The following is a 15858-nucleotide window of genomic DNA, read 5'->3' on the forward strand; positions in this document are numbered from 1 at the left end:
AGAACGACCCTGCTCTAGGACTTCCCGTGGACTGCCTCTGCTTTCGGTGCAACTTGGGAAGATGACCTGTTTTGCAAAGAACCTGAATACTTTACCAGATAATTATAGGCAAAGCACAAAACAGGCTGCAAAACTGAGCATGGCATTAGTCCTCCATGTTTGCATGAACACATTTCAGTCAAAGTATGTCTTCCCGCCCCCCCCCAACTGCATGTTCTCCTCCAGACACGTTGTTATACAAGTTGTTGTGCATACATGTGCTGTAATGGCTATTGCAGCTGTGAATAATTTCTTAAGAAAGGGTCTTGTCATATGAAACATCCTGTGCATTGGCAGGGATCTTCATGCATAACTCCTGACCACTGCTGCCTTTTCAGCAGCTGTGATGAGGTGCTGTGACAATTCCCTTTGCGTGCTTAAACATTGCTGAGGTAGATTAGCCCCCAGACACCCTGTGGAAACCATTCTGAAGTTTCCTGTTATGTTGGTGTAGTTTGCAGCCAGTCCGTTTTATCTGTGCTGCAACACGAGTGCCTCGCTCCAGTGCCATGGCAACGGGAAATTTATTAATGTGCTTCCACTGTCGTCCCTAATTGCTCTGCCAGGATGTGGTTTGCCGCGGTGGGGTCCTGGCTGCAGTGTGCTGCGGGGCCCGCGGCGCTGGGGGAGTTGTGGGCACGTGGAAGATGTGCGGGTCGTGGCAGCGAGCGGCCGGCGTGGTGGGCGAGGTGACCGGGGCTCTGGCGGGTGCAGGATGCCTCTCCGGTCCAGCCAGGGCAGCCGCGCATGTGGATGAGCCTGCGGGCTCCCTCTCTTGGCTCTCAGCAAAATGGAAGGTTTCCTGGTGCTGGCGCAGGGAAAAAAAAGCCATTATGAACAGTCTCTTACCTCCCAATTTTGGTATCACCTCAGTCTGAACTCTTGTGGTGGGGACAGGATGGGCTATTTAGGAAGGGAGGGCTGTAAAGGAGGGTGAAATTAAGAGTTGCAGCGTGGTCTCAGTTCTCTGTCTGTAGACACCCAAGATTTTCTCAGTAGTCAATGAAAACACTTCCATCTGGGGTTGAGCCTTATGGAAGGTGAAATGAGTTTTGGCTGTTGAGCCTATTCTGTATCTCAGAATACGTTTTGGCAGAAATTGCCAGATCCCCACTGGAACTTGGGGATCTGTTACTCCTTGGGGTGTGTAATGTAATTATCACAAAGCTGGAGTCGAGTCGAAACAGGTCCTGAAAGTAGTAATTACAGTTTTTAACCAGCCTTTTGTCACTTCCAGTCTTGGCAATGAAACACCGGGTGACCAGAAAGTTAGGGAGACTCCTCTTTGCACAGTAAACTAACAAATCCATCTTTGACAGGGTGCATATAGGAAACTATTGCTTGGACCTCGCAGCCCTACGCAGGGAGCCCGCCACATACCACTGCAGCACAGCACTGCTGTCTGTGCTTACACTTGCGCTGCTGGCATCGTCCTCCACGCCTGGGAGACTCCCTGGTCCCACCCTGTGCCATGCGCCCAAGACCAAAAGGCAGAATTACTTCTGAGTTGATCTGCAAAAGGTCTCTGGGTGCTGCGGGGAGCACAGTGCTGAGGAGCTGACAGGTTTAATATGCATGTTCGAATGGGCAGCTGCTGGAAGAAGAACGCCTTGCTCCAGACAGACCTGTCAACAGACACTGCTCGGTATTTCACAGCATAGTCTTTCTTCATGGCCTTCAGCTTAATTAAGATGTTGTTGTGACTACATACTGCCTTCATTTCAGACTTCAGCATCTTCTGGCTGTATATTGCTTTGGCTTATCAGAGCCACAAGGACAGTGAGGGAGAGAGGGAGCCCTCTCAGGCAGCCACAGATAATAACGTAGAGGGAAAATTCCTGAATCAAGTGAAAAATTATTTATAATAATGGTACTCAAAGAGAAGGGAAATAAGTCACTCTAAGGGTATATAAATTTTTATGATAGTGTATAAACAGCCATAGCTTGCCTTGTCTCCCATCTATCCCTGTAGAGAATGAGCGCAACATCTAGCATAAAGAAAAATATAATAAGAAAACGAAGAAATGAATGGGAAGAGCTGGAGAATTGATCACTCAGTGTATTTGTATATCCTGATGTAAAAGGTGCTGCTGACAGGTGGCCAGGTTTCTTCTGTATAAAACCATGTGTGTGCTGTCAGGGCGGTGTGAGCAGCCTTGTTTCGATTGATGAATTGCCTGCTTTCTTGATTAAACCTTCCGTCACTTAAGAAACAAAAAGCCTGTGTTTGGATGGCAGAGTGGGACATGTCAAAAAAATCTGTCTGCTTTACCTTTGTGCAGATGTTGGGCACAGACTGTAACATGTATTATTAAAATGAATGTGGCATTTACTGTGCATTATTTCTTTCCTGGGAGAAAGGACCTGTAAATTATATGCTAATAATAAGCTTTAACCCTTTCAGAAACCAAGAGATTTAGGAGTGCAAATACTCCTGCAGGCCTCACTAATTGGATGGGCTCGAATACCACTGTAGCTCGCTCTGAAGTTAATAAACAGTATGTTTCAGACCAGCATGCTGATGCCTCTTGGGGATCTTGCCTCCAATAAGTTTTCTGCTGTGTAAGTGCCACTGAAACGTAAACCTTTCGAATTACAAAATCTTCCATTGAAAGCCCCCTTCAAATTCTGATTACAGGCGAAAGCTGTCTCCTGCCTGGGGACGCGGCCGGCAACGGAGAGGTTGCCCAGCCAGCCACGCGTGACCTCCTCCGCAGGGGGCACAGCGCTCTGCTGTGGAAGCTGGCAGAGCCTCCCCGCGCCAGCTCTGACCTTTGATTTCACTTTCAGAATCCCTTCAACCTGCCAGTTTGAGATGTACTCACCCGACATGTCTCAGGAAAAGGATTAGGGATGGAAAAAAGTCTTAACACACCTTGCAGAGCACGTGGCAGGATGTTGCATTGGAAACTAGTGACTGAGTTTGCAAAATGAGATTTTTACGGTCTCAGCTGTGATTTCTGGGAAATCACGAGCTGGTCCAAGCTGTGTGCTTCCCCATAGTGGGGACTTTCTCTGCTAAAGTCAGGTGGGCAAAGCCTTCGCTGCACAATGCTGGGTAGGGTTGTCTTTTTTTTGCCCTGAAATTTTACTGTAGCCGTCTTTTGTGTCACGTTGCAGATAGACGCGTTTGTCAGTTGTAACATACAAACTTACGTAATTTGAATATAGGACAGTCAATACTCGTACCTTCTCTTGACCTGCTCTCAGATTGTCAAGACAGAAATCGCATTGCATGGAGTGTATCAGATACTTCTGCACAGCCCTATCAGAATGCGTGCATAAAGTAATTAGAGCTTCTCTGTACCAATTTTGTATTTGAACTTACAGATACTGCTACAGCTGTCCTGTCATAGCCAGAAACCTAACTTCAGTCGTATAATCCTATCTCCAAGGATTTTTGTTCTAGCAGAAACCTGGAGATGGCAAGATGATCACAGTTACCCTTGGATAGGACTGAGTTTCATTCTTTGAACACTTAAATATGGAAATTGTGCTGAAAAAGCAACAGAACACCTCGTCACCCTGTGCTTGTTGCCAGAGCCTGTGCTTGAAGCGTTTGTGCCGTCTGCCTGCAGCCTTGCACCTGTGAAGAGGCTGTACGCCATTCAAACACCGCTTCTCACTTTTCTTAAATTCTCTCGTAACGTTCAGACTCTATCCGTGATTATGGCTGCTGTTTTCTGAAAATGCCAGCATTCAGTTTTGCTGATGCTGAACTGAAGGTGAAGGTTGTTATTCTCTTTCAAAGGAAAAATGCTGTCCCCTCTTAGATGTCACATCCCGAAACATGTCATACGCTTTATCGACTGATAAAGCAACGTTCGTGATTGTGAACAAGGGTGCAATATTTGCCATTCAGTCGCTTGGGAGCGGCAGGTTTTCAAAGCAGTTATTTGATGCAACAATGCCTTTGCGTATATTTCTTACCTTAAAAAGTATTATTTTGTAATCGTCTTTAACCACATTATTAACATAGTTACTTGCGTGAAGTATTTTTCCCAGAGAAACTGGACTGAGCGCCAAGGAAGGGAAACATTGCCAGTTGCCAGCTTGGAGTTGGCTGGCGCGTGTTTGCCAGCTCGCTGTGAAGAAGGATGTTTTTGTGCGCAGCTCTTACAGGTGGCACTCTCTCCACATCTCTGATTTGTTTATTTTGGAATTGTGCGCCAATATTTATTCCTTAATATTTACCATAAGGAAGTAAATATTTATTTAAATGGTTGTTTATTGTTATATTTTATACATAAATATTTCTTTATTATATTTAAATATTTATTTACCTCTTTAAGACACTTTCTATAAAGGTCACAACAAACTTTGTGATCTGATCGGGTAGCAGGATGGTTTTGTGTGGTATCTGGTGGGCCGTAGGTAGTGACTTGGGGCAGGCAAGCAGTCGAAGCCGTTGCTGTCATGAAGTGGGATGGTTGGGCTGCAGTTGTAGAGGGAAAGGTTTGCAAATGTAGGTTCCAGTCAGTGTTGGATCTGCTGGGTCACTCAGGCAAACTTTCCCAGCAGGAGGTCACTTTGAAGTAGCAGGAGAGTCCCCTGGGGAGGGGGCGGAGGGGCTCAGTCCCGTGGAGCCCGGCTGGGGCAGTGAGGGTGAGGAGAGCCGGGGTCCGTCCACAGCGCGGGAGTGGGAAGGGGCACGCTCTTCAGCTCCTGTAGGAAGTACAGAGAGGTTTGGTTCCTTCCGTGCTGGTTGATAATCCAGATCTCTGGAGGCAGCCGAGAGAGTGGAAACTGATGTTAATGAACTGGAAAAATATCAAAGCCAGTGGATTCCTGAAAAGGAAACCAAGTTGCTTTTCTGTATTGGATAATGCAGATCTTGACAGGGGGGAGTTGTAATTCGTATGGGTAGCTTTCTTGGAAGCATTTATTTCACACACTGCTCTTGTGGCAGCAGTTTGCTTCCAGATTCCTCCTTCCTTTCGGGAACTCAGTTGATTTATTCAGCACGGCTGTGAGTTTTGCTCCGAAACGCCAGCACGTGGCCGTGGAGCCTGGCTGGAGCCCTGCGGCGCCGACCGGGGCTGGGGGGACAGGCCGGGGCCCGGGGGACTGGGTTGGGTGCTGGCAGCTTTGTTTTTCCACTGCTCAGCAATTGACTCAGGAATGCCTTGTTGCACGTACCCCCTCTTTTTTTTCCCCCCTCTTTTTTTCCCCCCTCTTTTTTTCCCCCCTCTTTTTTTCCCCCCTCTTTTTTTCCCCCCTCTTTTTTTCCCCCCTCTTTTTTTCCCCCCTCTTTTTTTCCCCCCTCTTTTTTTCCCCCCTCTTTTTTTCCCCCCTCTTTTTTTCCCCCCTCTTTTTTTCCCCCCTCTTTTTTTCCCCCCTCTTTTTTTCCCCCCTCTTTTTTTCCCCCCTCTTTTTTTCCCCCCTCTTTTTTTCCCCCCTCTTTTTTTCCCCCCTCTTTTTTTCCCCCCTCTTTTTTTCCCCCCTCTTTTTTTCCCCCCCTCTTTTTTTCCCCCCTCTTTTTTTCCCCCCTCTTTTTTTCCCCCCTCTTTTTTTCCCCCCTCTTTTTTTCCCCCCTCTTTTTTTCCCCCCTCTTTTTTTCCCCCCTCTTCCGCTTTCTTGCTTTTTGCTTTCTTGCTTTTTGCTTTCTTGCTTTTTGCTTTCTTGCTTTTTGCTTTCTTGCTTTTTGCTTTCTTCTCTTTTTTTCTTTTTTTTCAACAAAAGACCTCTCTTTCAGAGGTCTTTCTAGATGAAGAAATGAAAGAAAAACTTAAAGATTTTGTTACGTTTCAGTGCCTGTATGTCAACTTCTTTCTTGTTGCAAAATGCCAGGTTATCTATGCCACAACTGCCACTTACTTCTCTTCAATGTACATTTTCTTTTAAAAGATACTATATCTTTTATCTGTATGTAATGAGGACAGACATTTTAATCAGAGGTTAGTCATTTATTTTTGCAAACTATTGTTTTGCTTCATCATTTTTGCAGATAATTAAATGGTTCACTTGGCACAGTGTGTCTGCTTTATTAAAACAGGTAATTTTGAAAAAAAGGAAGATGCTATTTTTTGGATCACTGCACAAGAATTGCTTTTATCTTCATCTTCCAGCATAGTTTCTGCTGGTTTTGCGATACCCTCCTATGTTCAAGTGTTTTACTATACTCCACTCTCTAAAGGGGGGAGGCCCTGTGCTACATTTTACTGTCGATCCAGATTCCCACGTGTACATTCTTTGCAATTCTTAAGAATAGAAGTGGAACTAAATTTATTTTTTGTGACACTGAATTTTAATCAGGATGGTCCAAAAAACAGACAAATTGTGACACAAGCTTTATTCTGCATTGAAACCTCTTTACTGAGGCTGAGATTAAAGTCAGCTTGTTCTTTGCCCTATTGCAATTTCCAGTCTTTGCACTAGGAGACCTGGATAATCTTCAAAATATAAAAGGCTCTATTAATATCCAGCAGTTCAGGGAGACTGAAGTCTCATCTAAAGTGCTGCAGCTGCGTATTTCAGAAAGGGAAATTTAAGTGTTACTTAATACTATATTTAATGAGATTCAGAAAAGTGTATTTCTTATTAAATTAGCTCATCTGTGGTATACAGATTCTTTGCGTGCTTGCTGCTGCAGTCTACCGTCCCATGTTATCAGTGGTGCGCTCAGGCAGGCTTGGCCCAAATGGTGAAAGACGAAGCCACAAGTTCTGCCGCCTGTATAATTTTTCAGACGTGATTTTCTGATTAACCTGCTGTCGTCCGAAGTGGCGTTCTTTATCTTCATCATCTCATTTTTGTGTACTTGTACAAGAGCGTGACAGCTCTGGCCGTGGTGCTGCTCTTTCTCTTCCGTTATCTCGGCTATCCCATGAAGCTGCAGCCTGGCATGGGAAGCCTTGCCTTCTGCTGTAACGTACCAGACATACAGACTTCACCCATTTTTGTCAGATCACGCGTCACCTTCTGAGGAAGCTGCTTGTTGATCTCTGGCGAGAGGATTATCTGGCTGCTACCCCTGAAGCCTTGAATTATGTATGAGCAGGTGTACCGGTAGGGACGTTCCCATCCCAGTGGCGTGGGCAGTGGCGAAGGCGTTGACGCCAGCGGCTCTGAGCCGGCGGGGCGTGCGGGGAGCATCAGAAAGCGAGCAGCGGCTGGAGCCAGGCTGTGTCAAGAGGGAGGGTGGCACCGGAGGGGACCCCACCGATGACATGGAGCCCCGCCAGGGCAGGGGTGCTGCTCTGCCCTTGCTCCGCACACGCAGCAGCAGTCATCGCAGGAACGTGGCTGCTGGAGGAGGATGAGCTGGTGGGACTTGCACCAGTTGCTTGTGGAGCACAACCTTTGAGGCAGGCTGTGCTGTATTTGTTTTGCTTTTCTGAGTGCCATAGTTTAATTTTTTTTAAATAGGAAGCCGCTCCGTGGTTTGGATATTTAAACAGTTATTAACCGAATGACAATTAACAGATTGCATAGACAGATTTTCTTTTCAAAACCTCTGAAATTGAGTACAGTTTGCAAAACTATCACGGCATAGTAATGACAATGAATTTTGATTTCCCGGAACTGATATTAGACTCCTTATTAAACTATGTGCATCTGCTTTTAATTTACTCCAAATAATTGGAAAATGCAATGAAGCTTTCCAATTAAAGCACGGCTTTATGCTGTTTAATAATACCCCCATAATATTATAGCTTATGAAGTGACAGGTGAGTTGGTGTATGAATAAAACATAAAGGCAGCAATAAGGGACAGAAAACCGGAGACAGTTGTTGGGGATTTTAAATGCTGGATGTAATTTGCATATATTAATCTCTTCTTTTCAGCCTTATCAGGCGTTCTTCAGTATTTGAAGTTAAAATAGCGTTGACAGGCGGGAGTACGCTTAGTTTTTTCAAGGATTTATTACTTGTATAATTTCTGATCTTTAATAAGCAGATATGACTGATCCTCATAGTTCTATAGAAATCGGTTAATTGTTCCAGATGGCGTGTACTGATTATGCAAAATTACTTTTCACACCATTTTTTTTTTTCTGATGGAGTTTGGAGTAAAATTAAATTTTTTATAGCCTTCTTATCGTGCTGTTTTACAGTGGTTTTTGCACAGAAGTTGAATTTAATCTACTATATTACATTGACCAGCAGAGTTATTCTAATGTAGCATTCTGTGATTTGACAAAGAATAATAGAACACATTGCTCATTGTTCGTTACTGTGCTGCTAATAAAAAGGAGTTCTAGTGCAGAAAACCAGGCTGTTATTTATGAAGAATGCTTAATTTGCACAGTTAAAAATGCAAAATTGTTACAATGAGATGTTCTCTCTTTTGGATAGAAGACTTGGGCAGAACAAATGAAAATAGTCTTGTTGCTACAGATTTCGTCTAATAAAGAAGGATTTTTTTTTTTTTTTTAAATGACTGGTGTGGCTAGGCTGTGTTTTATTGGGAGGAGCAGTCATCCAGGCAGCATGCTCTGACTCCTATCAAGAGGTGTCACTGGTGTTTTCCCTGATTATCGTCATCTGGATATCTCAATGGCATAATTTCGTAATTGAAAACATTTATAAAGGTTGTTGGGCTTCATTTATCTAATGAAAAGCTGTTTATACAAAATAAACCACACATAAAGCCCTCTTGCTAATAAGGTTATTGCGATTCGTTTTGGCGGTGACTCAGTTGTTGGAGGAGGCATCCTGCTGCCTTGCTGTCCCAGCCGTGCCGCGGCGGGTGCCCATCCTGCGGGCATGCCATGTGCAGTGGTTCCTGCAGCTGCTCTCGCTCCTGACGGAGCAGGCGGGACGCTGCGATGGGTTTGTCCGGGAGTAACGTCTGGCCCCGGTTAATTTTGGCATTGTGTCCCATCCCTTGTCGCGCCGCGGGCAGGCGTGAGGCGCTCCGCTTGGGCAGCACTGCCGCCGTCCTCCTGACAGAGGCTTGTGTGAGTTTGCTCGATTCTGCTCCCTAGGGCCAGCCCCAGGGCCGTGGCGCCTTCACCAACAAGCAGCGGGCAGCCTCGTGGCACGGGGGTCCTGCTTGTCCCTCGGGCCGGGCTTCGTCCTGGGGTCTCTGCTGCCATGCCTAGACCTCCGCGGAGGGGCTGAAGGGACAGTCAGGGGCCGAGCCCAAGACGTCTTACTAACCTTTGCAAAGCAAAACAGCAAAAGTTTAAAAAAATGACGTGGTGGTTAATGGAATTAAAATCTCCAATTAAATTAGAAAAGTGGGGATACAGTAAATGGAGTTTTATAAAGAGTGCTTATTTTTAACTCAATAGGAAAAAGACAAGTAATTAACTCAGCCATTAGAAAGCTCAAAATTTCTCCCGTCTCCTGTGGAACTAGAAAATTGTTTTGTGTATACTCTTATATATATACGAATAATATATATGGAGACGACTAATGGCATAAATCAGAAATGATTAGAAAATATTTGTTCTAATGAAGTAATAATTTGGTAGTAATGCTTTTCATCAGTGTAGCTTAAGGCTACATTAAGTGGACAGACTTTATATGGATTCTCTAATTTTAATCTTCAAAATGCTATCTAATGTCTCATTAAGACTTGCATATAATGTATCTTAAGTACAGTCATTAAATATAGTTTAGGGAGATTTATGTTCAGATATTGCTTAAAGATGTTTTAATAGGCCCATTTACTCTGATGATATTAATGAGCTCTTAACACATATTAAGCTTCTAAAACTAGTGGTATTGCTCTCACAGTGAGCAAAACAACTTAGGAATTGTAAATGAATTGGATGCTCCAACAAGGCTGTTTTTCACCTGAGTCTTCAGACGCCCTCTCCAATCGGTTTAGCCCCGTAAGCGTCAGGCTGCGTCCCCGCTCTGCTGCTGCGCGCTCCTCGAGCGTTCCTCTGACGCCCGATACCTGGGCCCCGGCAAGGTCGTTCAGACCTGCTCGTCGTGCGTCGTCTCCTGGGCCTGCGAGGGCTTAGCAGGGGTTGCTGTTGCTCGTATAACCGCATGTGTGGTAAAAACTGCAGGTTCAGAACAGGCTAGACCTGCGTGAATATCTGTAATGTTAGGCAAATTTGGTTGTATATCTACTAAAATAAATAAATCGGATACTTTAAGGAAAGAGCCAAATACAGTCGTGCTTTTAGATAAATTCTGCTTTTTGAACATCTAAAGTTAAGATGCAAGAATTGTAATTATGATAATAAAAACTGTTCATTCCCCTATTGTCACTTTAGTTCCAACTCAGAAAGTTATTGCAAACAAAATTCTCTGGTTTCATCACTCAGCTCTTCTTAAAAAATCCTTCTGAGTTCAGAGACTTTTATAATTACTAAATTGGTTTGTTAGAAGGAGATAATAGCAAATTTCTTCTTTTCATAATTGGACATTTCTTCCCTGTAGGCTAATGTATGCGCGGCACTTGCATACACAATAAGCCGTGCTTTTGAAAAGCCGTAACTAGCTAATAAGTGCTGTGGTGTCATCAGAGAGTAATGGTTTGCTGATTAGCATAATTAATGACAAATGGTGGTGCGGAGCGGGTGGATTGGCTTAGCAGATGATGAATGCGCCGCAGCCGAGGCTGAGTCCTGCCTAGGCGGCCTGGCTGGCTGTCGGTGGCTGCTCCTCGGCAGGTAGGCCTCGTTAGTCACTGCCCGCCAGCCCCTCGCGCCCGACGCCGCTCCCCGGCAGCTCGGGAAGCGCCGTGGAACGACCACGCGCTGCCGCGGCTCCGCGCGGCGGCTCTCGGGCGCTCCTCTGCCTGGCCGGGCAGCGCGTCCCGGCGCAGGGCTCGCTGCTGCTCCCCGCCACGCTCGGGGCTGGGGCCCTTTGGCCGAGTGCTGCGGCACCGGCCCGGCACCGGCGGGAGAGGGACTGCGCCCACCCCGGTGTTCCTGCGGACCGCGAATGGTCCTTGTCCTCCGAGGGCAGGAGGGAAGCTGCGGGCGGCCGTCCACGCTACGAGACGGGCGCGTTTATCTGTGACTTGATTAATCGGGGCTAATTTGCATTTGCAAATGAGACTGATAAAAATGGAGTTACCTTTTCACCTTTAAGGGGGAGGAGGGATTATTTCTAGGTTGTCTCTTTTTTAAGTGATAAGCAACTCTTTTACCAATAAGGATAAAATACTTAATTTGCATTAGCAAAAGAAGCTAATTATTATATAGTTAATTAGCATCTGGAAATGAGGATTATCTTAATTACAAAGCACAATTTCCTTAATAGCTACAAAACTGTAAGTTTGATCTGTGTGGAGATTGGTGACTATTATTATGTAATTAGTGATCATATTAATGGTGTGGTGTATTTAGATATAATTTGCATATGCAAATGAAATTTACCTGATAGAAATATGTGGCTCCACTAATGACTCTGAGCACTTAAAAATTAAATTACACTAGGGGATCTGGATCCTGAGTCGCTGTGCAGTGGCACGGTGGATGTCCTCCTGCAGAAGAGCTTTTGGCTCTGCGAGGCTGTGGCTCAGTGGTCCAGCTTTTGGGAGGACAAGGAAGCCTCCTCCCATCTTTTGGCTCCCCAAACCTCAGTGTTAGGTACAGCCTCCTGCAGCTGGGCGGTTCTCGTGCGCAACGGCCATCGCCCTTGCCGTACTGCCATCCTCTCCTGTGCTGAAGACCTCAGCTTTGGGTCCTTGTCAAGGCTCTTCTGGCTACGTAAGTATTACATCGCTGGATGGTGGGAGCACATGTTCCATGCATCACTCAGCTCCCGGGCAGGAGGTGGGAGTCCCATGTCCTTTGCAGCTGTGCTCCTGGTGAGTTTCTGCGTTCATTCATGTTTAGGGGTGCCTGTGGTATGGAGAGCGTGGTGCTTTCAGGACAGCTGATCCGTCTTCTTTCCCCTGCTTTTATTGGAAGCAAAAAGCTGCCTGTGTGTTTAAAAAACCTAAAGTCCTTTAAAACAAAACCATGTTAAGAGGGGGTGCTGGGCACCCTTATCTCCCCAGGGAGCCCTGTGGGACAGGTGTTGGTCATCCAGTGCAGAGCTGGAGATCGCGCGGTGCTGGTGCTGGGCAGGATCGCAGCTGTCGTTGCAAGTGTGAGCGTCTGCCACGGCCCTGGACCTGGCCCCTGTCCAGAGAGGTTTTTGAGTCGGGGAGCCCTCGCAGTGGCAACTTCCCTGCCCATGTTGTACAAAATCACACCTCTGTAAGTGTCTCAGCAAAGGAAAATCAAAGCTTCCAGGGCCAGATACTGTAACAAAATGCAGTGTGTTTCTTTAATATACCCTGCTCCTAACCTGCAGTACTGAAACGGCTGAAGTGCAAAAAATACCAGTGCTGGAAGGAAGCGGCCGTTACCCAACAGGATGTTTCTCTCATCAAGAGGGAAAAATTTACAGCTGCCGGCCAGGGAACACTGCAGCTATTGTGGGTGCTTCCCGAGATGCTTTTTGCAACTGTTTGCTCCAGCCCAAGTCCTGCCTGCTTGCGCCTCCCTGCCTCTCTGCGGCAGACAGACATTACGTGTTTAATGACTTCCAAGGAGTCTGCCTATCATTACAGCTAGAGCTGAAAGTAATTGAAAAGCATCTGTGTTTCTCTTCAGCACGGCGGCCCGTGCATGGAGGCTGGAGGAGTGCCTCTGCTTCGCCTCCCTGTCCTCGAGCGGGACCTGCCCCGGCTCTGCCGCAGCCCTGCACCAGTGCCCTGTTTTGTATCTGCTCTGGTCTAATTAATTAAGGGTTGTTGCTTGGAAGTAGCACATGCTTAGGTGTGATCTTTGAAGTTTAGTGTGGTGCGGAGACTTCAAAGGGAACATTTTATTAAAAAATAATAAAATCAAGAGCTCCTAAACACTTGCAATTTGAAGAGCTTGTTTGAAGTCTCTCCATGTTCTCTGGTGCTGATACAGCCGCAGCACTGAGGTACTACTTAGCCGTCACCATGCAGTACTTAACCTTCGCTTTATTTAAAAAAGAAAATAATCAAAACCAGGAGTATTTTCTCAAGTGTTTTTGTGGCTTGATCTAGCAGTAAAGAACTAATTGTGCCATGTCGTGAGCTATGCAGGAAACGGAGAAAATCAAGGCTGACAATCAAATTAGCAAAAATGAAAATTTAGTCCAGGTCTGGTTTTTTAATCAAAGTCATTTGAAGATGAACAGGAAACCTGTAAACCTTTCCCATCACGGAGGTTTCCTTCCACAGCCTGGGAGGCCCCTGCTCGCCTGCACCGAGCGTCGTGTGGTTCGGTGCTGCTGCCATCCTGCTGCCTGGGCACCAGGCATGGGGCCGGGGCGTTCCTGGCTGGGCCTTGCTACCGCATCCTTGCTCCCCTGCGACAGCTCCCAAGTGCGAGCTCCTGCTCCCTCCAGGAGCCGCAGGACCAGCAGCGCAGCTGCCCCTGGAGCTGGGTGCGGGGCTCCGGGGCCATCTCCTGAGTTTGGGCTTGTGCCTTGGTCTAGTGGAGCTGAACAAGGGGAGAGGTGGCGGCCTGAGCCCTGCACCCCTGCCCGTGGGCCGGCGAGGGGCTGCTGGAGGCACCTCCAGGGCCAGGTGTGTGGGCAGAGCCCACGCAGCGCTGCCAGACGAGCCGGCGGCGCTGATCGCTCGAGCGGAGCATAGGACCATCCCAGCCGCTCTGGTCGCCTCTCGTCAGTGCGTTCGACTAACGAGGGCCTGAGCAGGGCCGGCAACCCGCTGATCCCCTCAGCACAGCCGGCGACGGCGGCCTCTGCGGGAACAGCACAGATGGCGAGCCCGAGCGACAACATAAACTGCAATATGTCTTGGAGCTGCCGCCGGGCTGTGGCTGCTTTGTCATGTCGTGGCGATCTGCTGGGCTGGGGGCAGCTCTGCGTTCCCTTGCCCCTCGTCCGAGGAGTCCCTTACTGTAGGGCTGCTCTGGGTAGGGTGAAAAGGTACTGGAGAAGAACCAGAGGAAACGGGGTCAATGTCTTAAATATTTGGGTACTTTTCTTTATTAAATAAAGAAGTGTGAGCATTTTGGGGGCGGTACCTGCAGCTGCGGAGCACAGCCTGGGGCGGTCTCAACATTCCCAATTGCAGCCGGCTTGGCAGGAGCTCGCGGGAGAGTTTGCTTTTGTTTTCCCCCTGAGGTTTTGCTATCATTAGTGATTTGGAAATGCAGAGTGGTGGTGTTCCATCTGGGACTTGGTGCACAGTAGCACAGAGAGCGCACACACATGTTTACTATTCAGCCTGCTATTTAAATTACTGTGTACAGAAATACAGAAGTAGGAGGCTTAGCTGTATATTATGGAGAGTGTGGTTTATTTTGAAAAGCTTGCATCCTTCTCTTGATGCGTTGCAGACTGTTGTAAAACATTTTTTCCATACTTCTGAATGACCTCCCCCTGCACTGAGATCACATAACATGCCTGGGTTCATGCAGGTGTCCTGTGCCGTCCTCCATGCGCAGGTGTAAAGGCTCAGGTGTGCACAGCTCGCGCTGGGGTGCTTGGTGGGAAGCAGAGGGGCACGAACGGGAGCCAGAGCTGTGTGCGTGCTGAGCGCGCAGCATGTCAGGGTGGCTGTGGTGGGCGGGCAGGGGCTGGGAGAGGGCGATGTCCTGCACCCTGCCTGACCAGCCTGCCCTGGCCAGTGCAGCGCTGTCCCACCAGCTCCCCATGGCTGGTCCGTCGAGCCAGGTAGCAGTGCGAGTCCTGGCATGCCGGCTGGCGGGGAAGGGCCACGCTGCTGGCGGAGCAGCCCCGCTGGGCAGGCGGGCATTGGACCCCATTGCAAAGGCTTGGGAAGTCCCTGTCCTGTTCCTTGGAAAGCCGTCAGCCTAGCGCTGTCACCCTGAGTTAACAATCACGATTGTAGAGAGTGGGTGTTCCCTGGGGGAGAGCCATCCCCATCTGCTGCTGGGTGACTCTGTGGCTGCATCACAGCCTCACCCCATGCAGGGCACCACTTCTGATGGCGAGAGCTGTCTCTTGCCCTCCTTGGCCTGGGGGACAGGACTGCACATGGGCTGCGCTTTCTTGCTTATGTGGAAATGGTGCTCGAAGGGCCCTCCCTTGAGCTGGGGTGCCCTCCCGCCCGCACAAGGCTGGGCTGTGTGCTGGGCAGGCAGCAAGCTCTTCTGGTGGGTGCCCATGGTGTCCACACAGGACAGGGGCTCGCGTGTCCCTCCAGTCTAACCGTGGCTTCCCTTGGCGGGTACATGCAGCCGCCTGGTCCGAGCGCTGCCGTACCCGTGCTCTCTGCCAGCCCCTGGTTCTTACCCGCTTCCAAGTTCCTCTGGTGTCATTTAGCTGAAAATTAAGTTTTCTCTAAACAGGTGAGCTTTGCTAGTTTTATGGTATTGCTGTAGGCTGGTTTATGAGATATTTGTCTTGGTAAAACATAAATAAACTCTGCTAGCGTTTCAGGTCTGGGGAAAATCTGAAGACTTTTGCAGTATTACAGCTCTTTCTAAAATCTAAGATCATTTAAATTTTAGAGGTGGCAATAGTACATTCAGTGTTGGGGTGTTTTTGTTGGTTTGGATGAGCAATGCTTAATTTTTGAAGTCATGCAGGAAAATGTTTTGCACGGGATTTATTTATTTAAAAATTTTTAATATCAGCAGTTGAAAATTGAAGAGTAAAAGGCCATGCAAAAATAGCAATAAAGAAATCCAAAGCTATAAAAGCTTATGGTGAGAATTTAAATGCAGAAACAGCTGTTATTTCCTTGGGAGTTGAGGTATATAAGCTCTTCCGTGGCTATGCATCCCCACAATAGTGGTGTGAAGAATTAGCGCTCACTGCAGTGTGCAAACTGAACCCGCCAAGCACTGAGGCAGCTATTCATCTATACCCAGGAGCTAAATATGACAATGTTAGCATTTTTCATTTCCCTGACGTTACCATTAATAAAGCAATGATCCAAAAGAAGCTT

The 15858-nt window shown here is 47.4% G+C and overlaps 1 protein-coding gene across 12 annotated transcripts in view; it reads left to right on the forward strand.

The window, feature by feature from the left end:
* The window catches only part of MVB12B (multivesicular body subunit 12B), a 74631-nt gene that overhangs the window by 37957 nt on the left and 20816 nt on the right, over positions 1-15858 (forward strand). Inside the window, exon 8 of one of the 12 annotated variants that reach the window (XM_075170918.1) lies at positions 3370-4261. The exons of the other annotated variants lie outside the window; for them this stretch is intronic. Within the exon in view, the coding sequence (XP_075027019.1) occupies positions 3370-3395 (26 nt within the window). The 3' untranslated portion in view covers positions 3396-4261. Of the gene's footprint in view, positions 1-3369; positions 4262-15858 lie in introns of those variants that run through there. 12 annotated transcript variants of the gene reach the window in all.

The sequence above is a fragment of the Calonectris borealis genome, chromosome 21 (genome assembly GCF_964195595.1).
Source record: "Calonectris borealis chromosome 21, bCalBor7.hap1.2, whole genome shotgun sequence".
Taxonomy (NCBI): domain Eukaryota; kingdom Metazoa; phylum Chordata; class Aves; order Procellariiformes; family Procellariidae; genus Calonectris; species Calonectris borealis.